At 38.0% G+C, this 9,798-nt stretch overlaps 1 protein-coding gene across 1 annotated transcript in view; it reads right to left on the bottom strand.

Annotated features, from left to right (window-relative positions):
• Positions 1-4,932: 4,932 nt before the first annotated feature.
• The window catches only part of MROH9 (maestro heat like repeat family member 9), a 150,890-nt gene continuing 146,024 nt past the window's right edge, over positions 4,933-9,798 (bottom strand). The window contains exons 23-24 of the mRNA XM_043922893.1: positions 7,258-7,320; positions 4,933-5,276 (exon numbers count right to left, since the gene is read on the bottom strand). Coding sequence (XP_043778828.1) covers positions 4,933-5,276; positions 7,258-7,320 — 407 coding nt within the window. The remainder of the gene's footprint in view (positions 5,277-7,257; positions 7,321-9,798) is intronic.

The following is a 9,798-nucleotide window of genomic DNA, read 5'->3' as shown; positions in this document are numbered from 1 at the left end:
GAATTGAACTGATCTAAAGATCTGTCCTCCTAGGTTCCCTTGAGCACATAGTGCCTCATTCCACCCTGAACTCCCTCAGGGATTGTTGAAAGTCAGCAGCTATAGCAGCATGGGGTTCAATCTCCATAGAGGCAGATGGCAGATGCCTTTGTTGTTCAGCCATTGGCAATGCTCTTGGTAAGTGCCAATTTATAGTTCACAAAATATACTTTGAGGAAGTGGTTGGAAACCTATGGAAATGCAAAGGCAAGCAGATAGGTAACTGTTTCCTTGTGGCAAATTTTTAAAAAATTGTAGAGAAATTTTAGAAATCAATGTTAATGCTTTGAGAGAATAGTCTTAAAAATATATTTCTTCATTTAGTAAACACGTAAGTGTTTGAAATCCTGTAATAGCCTCTGATTGTATAGATTCTGCTTGTTTTAAAGTTTTCTGAAGTCATTAGAGAATATTTAATTGTTGGGGTTAGTTTTTGATTTTAAGTAAACATATCTGTAAAGTGATGAACATTTTATGAGCAAGGAATGACCACAAATACTCTCACATTCCAAGATGTTATATAATGACTTATGGAATTAACATTGCATGCACATGAGGCCTTATTGATTTATACCCTCAGTATCTTCTTGAAGAACACTGTGAATTACCAGGCTCATTTATTGCTATAGATGTCATGTTTGTTTTAGCCACTGTTGGCCTGGACAATTCCTATTAGTTGGAGGTTTTCCTCCATTCGTACTTCTCTTCAATTAAAAAGTCATTTTGGGGGTTACTTTTGGCCTTAATTTGCTTCCTGATGGAATACTTTCTTCTGCAGCTGAGAGTTTGTGAAGAGAAATTTTATCTTGGGAATAAAGTTTATTTGGGAAATATTTATATATTTCATATATGTTGGCTGTAAAAAAGGGAGAATAAAAGGAAGAGAGAAAGGCATTAACTGAGATCAAGCTGTGAAGAAATAGGACACCCAAATTTCAGGAATTGAATTCTCTAACACTGTGGGACAGCCTTATGAATATAATTCTAAGTGGTGATTCAGTTACAATCAATGTATTATTATAGAATTCCAATTCCCATGGCGTCTGACAAAGGACCTTCAAAAAGAATATTTCTTACCATTCTCTTTTCAAACTATAGATTTTTAGTTCCACTAGATTTTCTCTCTATGCCATAGTGAGATGGTGAGGGAAGGGAGGTTTCCTTGAAGAGAAATCAGCAGAGTCTAGTTGAAAGAGAACTTTAGGAGCAGTGGTGGTGTCATGTGACTCACAGATCACAGAACTGATGCTGAGAGCAGTAACTGGATAAGACCATTGTCTTCCTCAGGGAAGGGGTATGTTTTGGTGGGATGGAAGAGTTGTGTTATGTTCTTCATTCCCCTCCAGAAAGGACCCTTTAGACTCATTTATTTGTAGACACAAGTGAATGCTACTCATTATGCTAATGCTTTTTTTGAGATACAGGGTTTGTATCTTAACAGAGTTGCTTTTATGGCAAAGGATAAAGATTTAAAGGTGTAATTTCAAGCTTTAGTGAGCTGGGGTTTGAGAGAGGCTGTATTAATTAGAGTCAAGAGCAAATCACTGCAATAAAGAGATCTGTAAATACAAAGACTAAAATGGGTAGTTGTTTATTTCTCTTTAGTGTAAAAATGCATCCTGGGTAGAACTTACTCTGAGAAGCTATCCAGGTATCCAGGCTGGTAGGGGCTTACCCATATTCCAAAGGACATATTATTATTGTCTGCAAGTTTGAAGCTGAGATCCACATCCACATTCAACCATTAGGAAGGGATACAGCAGATTTCCTCCTTAAGGAAGTGATTAGGCTAAAGTCATACACTTTGCTTCTACTCACCTTCTGTTGGTGAGAACTTTGGCCACTTAGAGGCCAAAGGGGACTGATCTGTCCTTGAGTAGCCATGTGCCCATGTTGGGTAATTAGCTGACTCAGTTATGGAGTGCACTCCACCACCACTCAACTCTATATTCAGAAGTTCCACTTTCTTTCTATTCTTTAAAAGAAAAGATAACTGATGCTGTGATGGTCACAAACATAATAGCTAAAACTTCCCCACTGTGGGAAAGGAAACATACATCTAAATCCCAGGAGGTTGCAGAGAGTCCCATATAGGGTTAACCCAAAGAGTGACACATCGAGACACACTGTAATTACAATGAGAGAAATTAGAGAAGGAGAAACAGCAGAATGGACCAGGAGATGATAGAGGACATTACTGTTGTAGTTGAAAGTGAGAAAGAAATCCCTGGTCACCAATCTACAGGACTTTAAAGAACATGTAAATATCACAGATTATCTGACCTTTTACAAAACCCTCAACATTTGTATAAGGTCCACTGTTGTTATGTCTATTTTTGTTGGGGGAGAGTTGAGGGTGGTGAAGGGTGAGGGGTTATGAATTGGTTTGGCTTGCTTTGTTTTGTAGAAATCTAGGTAGGTATATTAGCTTCCTACTGCTGCTTTAGCAAATTACCACAAATTAGTGCCTTAAAACAGTACCAATTTATTTTCTTATTTTTAGGGGGCTCAGATGCCCAAAATGGGTTTAAATAGGCTGAAACAAAGTTGCTGGCAGTATTGTGCTCACTCTGGAGGCACTAGGGGAGAATCCATTTCCTTGTCTTTTTCAGCCTCTAGAGTTGTATTCCTTGAATTCCTTGCCTCATGGCCCCCATCTCCCTCTTCAAAGCTGGCATCACTGCATCTTCAAAAATCTTTCCTCTCTAACTTCCAACTTCCTCTTATAAAGACCCTTGCAATTACATGGGGCCAATCCAGATAATCCAGAAATCATTTCTCCATCTCAAGATCATGTCATTTACTCATGTCTGTAAATTTTCTTTTGCTATGTAAAATATCATACTTGTAGATTCTGGGGATTAGGAATTGGTCATCTTTAAAGAGATTGTTCAGCCTACCACAGTAGGTATCCTGTTAGCTTAGAAGGTGGGAAAGAAAATTTGCTGTGATTTGGAAAAGTTAGGTCTGGGGCATCTGGATGATATGAAATAATATGGGTTAAAAGGTAACCTAAAATCATCTATTCTGTCATCATTTCTAATATGAAGTAGCATTCATAATTATCTGAAAATTTTTATTGAAGCATGAGAGCAATATGTCTCTTTAGCATTTTATTCATTTGGCAAGTGTTCATTGAGCATATACTAGGTGCCAGACAGTGAATTCCAGAGTACTTAACCAAGTGTAACATTTCATTTCAGGAAATTTCAGTTTTGTGGGGCAGAGAGAAAAGGACATTAGTAATTTCACTACAGTGTGATGAATTTAATAACAGGTATTCAGAGCATTAAGGCAAAACATAGGAACAACACCCAATTATCTGATCAAAGAGGATTGGAAATGCATCTCAGATATATCAGTCAGGGTTCAATCAGAGAGGCAGAACCAGAGGTTTGACTATAAGCAACTGTAGAAGCAGGTGAAGAAATCTCTGCAAGGTTGCTGTCTTCACATCTAATGTTGGAGCTTGAAGTCTGCAGCACAGGCAACTGGGAAGGGAAGGTGGGTATAAAGTGGAGAGCAGGGATAAGGTAGAACCCACAAGCTGGGGACAGTGTTAGTCTCTTGCTGCCTCCAACACTGAGGATGTTGATGATGTAGGTGTCCTGCAGGAGAAGTTGGTGTCTTTTGTCAACATTACTCAACCCACTTGGCCCAGAAGTGACAGAAGCTGGAGGAAGACCCAAGGGAAAGTAGAGTGGCTGCTGCCTCACACCAGCGAGGCGAGCTGGCAGAGAGATGAAAATGTGTGTGAATGGCAAGTTGACCCATCCCAAAGCCACAACACTGGAAGTGATGGAGGAAAGGGGGCTTTCATCTAACTCTAAGTAGATGTCCCTATGGCCGGGATGCTTTATACTAGGATGTGATACAGGTGGGAGGAAGGTAAGGTGAGATGAGTGAATGATGAACCTGAAGCCTTAAGTCAGGCAAGATCACTGCAGATCAGCCTTTTTATATCAACTTTCTTATAAACCAGAATAAAGTGTTAAACTGGATCCTGATGGCAAGGGGGACCACTAACTATGTTGATTATGCAGTTTTCATTTCAAAAAGTTTAAAGCCATTAGCAGAGCACACTCTTTCCCTCAGGTTTCAGCTCTCCTTATTCTTCTCTCCTTAACCATCTGTATCTACAACAAACTCTCCAGCTTCCCCCAATACTCTTCTTGCCTCAATCTCTCTACCTGGAATAGTTTGCCTGCTCTCAGCCTTCTTCCTTTGCAAATACTGCACAAGGAGATCAAACCAATCAATTCTGAAGGAAATCAACATTGAATATTCATTGGAAGGACTGATGCTTAAGCTCCAATACTTTGGCCACCTGATGGAAAGAGCTGATGCATTGGGAAAGACCTGATGCTGGGAAAGATTGAAGGCAAAAGGAAAAGGGGACAACAGAGGATGAGATGGTTACATAGTATAACTGACTCAATGGACATGAATTTGAACAAACTCCGGGAAATAGTAAGGTCCAGAGGAGTCTGGCATGCTGTAGTCCATGGGGTCACAGAGCTGGACATGACTTAGGAACTGAAAAAAACAGACAGCATTCAGTGCGGGATGGAAATAACAATACCGTGTGTCTTCCTGAGGATGGGAACCTTGTTGACATCATCCAAATATCCCTGCACAGTGTCTGGTACTTAGAAGATGTTCAGTAGGTAAGTACTGACCACATCAAGCTCCAAGAGTGTCTCATCAAATACTTTGCTTACATGTTTTTTTCAGTTTTATTAGTGGTTTTGCTGAAGTAAGGCTTTTAAATCACTGTCAGACAGAGAGAGGCTAGACATTTCTACATTTGAGCAGAGGATCAAGAAGAGACTATAAAAGTTTCTTACATCCTTCACTAAAGCATCTAAAAAGGACTCCAAGGGAGAAGGGAAATCATTTCTCTTCTGAGGAGTGCTCCAAGGCACTGGGGAACCCTGCATTCTTTACCGATGCACTTTCATTCTTTACCAATCCATCTTCATAATGATCACCTATGATGGCTTCTTTATCATTCCTGATTTCCTTAATCCCCATAGGACTGCCTGTCAGGTCCTTGGGCAGGTTATACTTATAAAGAAGCTTCAATTTTTTTAAGTAGATGAAGTTAAACAGTCTTTGGAAGCTTTGTTTAATAGTTGAGGTGGTCAATTTATGTGCTATTTCCAGAAGAATTTTGTTTGTTATTTCTGCCAACTCCCTGATCACAGGATCTTCATCCCGAATCACTCGGTCAATAGCTGTAACAGTAGAAAGGCCATTAATTCAAAGCATTGCTTTCACAGTCTGAGAAGCTCTCAGTCTCAAAACAGTCTTACCACCTTTCACAGGAGCTCTGCTGCCCTAATTTTTGTTACCTAGACTAATAGCATCCAGGAAGTTTTTGCCTTCTGTCCTCACTAGACCTCATTATGTGCTGAGGGCATATTATGTGTTGAGTATTCTGCTAGACAGCATAAACATATATTCATGAATAGGCTCAATATTGCTCAGAATAATGAAAAAAAGTAGAGTCAGTCTAAATGTTTATCAGTCAGAAAGGGCTTAAAGTTAGTAATGAAATATCATAAAGGCAAATAGGACATACATGTTAACATGATGATGTAGACCCACGTTTCTTAGCATGAAAAGATGTTTATGACATGAGTAAGTGAAAAAATTATAAAAAAGTTATGACAGTTTAAAAAATAAATATGTAATAGTTTATATTCTTTAAAAATACGTGCCATTAAATATATACCAACATGCAAATATCATTATATTCAGATGCTGAGCTTGTGGGAAGTTATTATTTTCTTTCCTAACAAAAAGAAATAGAGAAGGAAAAAACAGATAGATGTAGAAATGAGAGAAAAAGGAAAAGGAGCAGAAGGAGGAGGAAGAGAGCAAACAAAAATATCTGAGCAACATGGAGAGAGTGCTTAGCATTTAGCAGGCAGTCAATAATATAAGTGAATGAAAAAAATGAAAAACGAAGAAAATTATGTGTCAGTGTAGGTTCATCAATTGTAACAAATATACCACTCTGCTGGGAGATGTTGGTAACAGTAGGAGGCTGTGCATGTGTGGGGGCAGGAGGTATACAGGAAATCTCTATCTTCCACTCAGTGTTTCTACTAATTTAAAATGGCTCTACAATATAAAGTCTGTTAACAAAAGAAGGAAGGAAGGCCGCCACCTTGTCTTCTGCCGCAGCCTGTTTGGAATTCTGATTCCAAAGGGGAAATAGGCAGAGGCCAAGAGAGATCCAAACATTTTGATAGAATAAGTATTAAAAAGTGAAAGGGAAAATCGCTCAGTCGTATCCGAGTTTTTGCAACCCTATAATCCGTGGAATTCTCTAGGCCAGAATACTGGAGTGGGTAGCCTTTCCCTTCTCCAGGGGATCTTCAAAACCCAGGACTGAATCCAGGTCTCCCACAATGCAGGTGGACTCTTTACCAGCTGAGCTTCCAGGGAAGCCCAAGAATACTGGAGTGGGTAGCCTATCCCTTCTCCAGTGGATCTTCCCAACTCAGGAATCGAACTGGGGTCTCCTACATTGCGGGTGGATTCTTTACCAAATGAGCTATCAGGGAAGCCCAAGTGACTCAGTCATGTCTGACTCTTTGTGACCCCATGGACAATACAGTTCATGGAATTCTCCAGGCCAGAATACTGGAGTGGGTAGCCTTTCCCTTCTCCAGGGGATCTTCCCAACCCAGGGATCAAACCCAGGTCTCCTGTATTGCAGGTGGATTCTTTACCAACTGAGCTATCAGGGAAGCTCTTCTGATGCAAGTATATATTGCTATCTCCTAAAATGTAAATTCTCTAAGGAAAGGGACTTTGCTTTGTCTGCTGCTGTGTGTCCTGCTCATAGAATAGTGCTGTCATATAGTAGATGCCAGATAAATATTTGTTGAACAAATTAATGAGTGATTGAATTCTTAACTCTCTGTAGTTCCTAAGGATTCTAGGATGGTAGCTAGGTCTCAGATAAAGAAAGGGCTAGATGGAGATATTGAGGCAGAGAGAGAAAGATAGAGGGAAAGAATAAAAAGTAAAAAAAAGATGCCCCTTAACCCAGTCCTTCTACTGATTTCCCCTTAACCACCTAACTACCTCTATAGCACTCTCCCATCCCTGGCATCACTATAGAGCTCAGATATAAATGGAATCACAAACAGGGAAGTTATTTAGGCCTATATATAAAGATTTCATTATAATTTCAACACTTACCCTCAAGCATGACATCAATTTCATCTCTGAGCAGTAAATGGCCACCCAATTTTGCCAAGTACCCTATGCACAAATTAAAATTAAAGTTACCCCAAAATACATTATGAAAATACATTATCTGATATTATCTACCTTCAGTGCTTTCTTCAAAGCAAAATGTCTCTAGATTATTCTTGAATAATCTTTTAGTGATTTCAAATAATTAATAAATCTTTATTGAGATATATGTGTGTGTATAAATGTGCACAAATCACATTTGTACATCTCAATAAATGACCAGAGTGAATACTTCTAGCTACCACCTAGGCCTTTAAATTGAATATTACCATTATCCTAGGAGCCTCCTTTATGCCCTTCCCAATTTCCTCCTTCACCTTTCAGAATACATTCTTTTGCTCAGCACTACATTGTGAGATTCATCCTGTTTTTAAACATACCAACAGTTCATTCATTTCCATTGCTACATGACAGAGGTTAGCAATGTTCTTTTGAAACAGAGCTGTGCTTATTGGCTTATTTGCTTATGGATCATCTCCAGCTTTTCTCACCCTACAAACGGCAGAGTTGAGTGGTTGTCACAGAGCCTGGTATTCAAAGCTTGAAATATTTCCTATCTGGTTCTTCACAGAAAGAGTTTCCTGAATGCTTTTTGTATGATATGCCATCTTATTAATGCATCACTTTTTGGCCATTCTGCTTATGATGGACAATGTGTTGTTTTTAATTTGAGGCTATTATGAATAGTGATGTTATTGTGGGCATTCTTCTACATGAACTTTGGTGTAGATATGTATGCTAATTTGAGGCTATTATGAATAGTGATGTTATTGTGGGCATTCTTCTACATGAACTTTGGTGTAGATATGTATGTAGATATGTATATGGTATATAGCTAGGAGTGGACTTACTAGCTAATGGATAAGCTTATGGTCACCTTGAATCATTACTGCAGAAGAGTTGCCAAGGTGATTGTACCAATTTTCACTCCTACCAGCATTGTATGAACATTTCTACTGCTCTCTCTATCCTCTCTAACACTTAATAGTTGTTAGCCAATCTTTCAGTCAATCTCATGGGTTTGGTGGTGTTATTATATTGGATAAACAAATTGGATATATAATTTTATATATATTGAATATGTAATTAGATATATAATTTTGTATATTGGATATACAGTTGTATATTTCTTTTGCAAAATGTCTGTTCCGTATGTCTCTTGCCTGTTTTTCTATTGAGTTGGTTTTAAATTATTTATTTTTAGGCATTTTAAATTCTGGTTACTAATCTTTTAAAAATATTACACCTATTACAAATATTTTCTCCTAACCCATGGCAAAACTTTTCCATTTATACTTTTCTTTTTGATGAGCAAAATTATTTATTTTTTGGCTGTGCTGGATCTTTGCTGCTGTGCGGGGGTTTTTCTCTAGTTGTGGCTAGTGGGGGCAACTCGTGGTGGCTTCTCTTGTTGTGGGTCACAAGCTCTACAGCACAGGGTCCACAGCTGTGGCACATTGGCTTAGTTGTCCTGAGGCATGTGGTGTCCTTCCAGACCAGGGATCAAACCTGTGACCCTTGCATTGGCAGGTGGGATTCTTAACCGCTGATCCACCAGAGAAGTCCTCTAGTTTTATTGCAGTCCAATTTACAGTTAGTGAAATTTGGGATCCTGATAGGAAATTTTTGCTGTCTCAAGGTCATAAAGATATTCTCCCATATTTACTTCTAGAAACATTATTGTTTTACCCTTTCATATTTTTGGATTGCAAATTCAACTGAAATTATATGGCATAAAATAGGGGTTGATTAATTACCTATGTAATTAATCTAGCACTATAAAGAGAGGAAAAAAGTCCTTTCCTTATTGCTTTGTAGGGTCATTTATATCAAAAATTGTGTGAGGGTCAGTGTCTTAACTCCATTCTATCATGTGCCATTTCTATAGTACCTTGATATATGATGGGTCTTGATATCTGATGCTATAAATTCTTCAACTTTGTGGTTCTTTTTCAAATTTTCTTGGCCATTCTCAAACCCTTAAATATTCATGTAAAAATTAGAATCAGCTTCTCATATTTCATATACATACACACCCAAAACTCCTGGTGAAATTTTGTTTGTGGTTGTATCAAATATACTGATCAAATTGAGGAGAGCTGACCATGTTATAATACTTAAACCTTTAATCCGTAAACATGATATATCACTCTATTTAAATATTTTTAAAAAACTTCTCAGAATTTTCTAGTTTTGTTTTGTTTCATGTGTGTGTGTGTGTGTGTGTGTATCAGCCTTGTACCTCTTTCCTTAGTTTTATTTTGGGATATTTGATAAATTTTGGTGCAATATATTAGGCATTAAAAAATTAATTTTCTAGTATTTATTGTTAAGTGTGTAGAAACTCAGTTGATTTCTGCATATTTGTATTGTATATAGAAAACTTGCTAAATTTAATTCCTATGGTTTTTCTTAATTCTTTCCAGTGTTCTAAATACTCAATTACTTATCTGCAAATTTTGGAAGTTTTAGTTTCTTTTTTTC

The sequence above is a fragment of the Cervus elaphus genome, chromosome 14 (genome assembly GCF_910594005.1).
Source record: "Cervus elaphus chromosome 14, mCerEla1.1, whole genome shotgun sequence".
In the NCBI taxonomy this organism is placed as follows: domain Eukaryota; kingdom Metazoa; phylum Chordata; class Mammalia; order Artiodactyla; family Cervidae; genus Cervus; species Cervus elaphus.
Note: the sequence above shows the minus strand (reverse complement) of the source record. Positions and strands in the feature narration are given on the sequence as shown.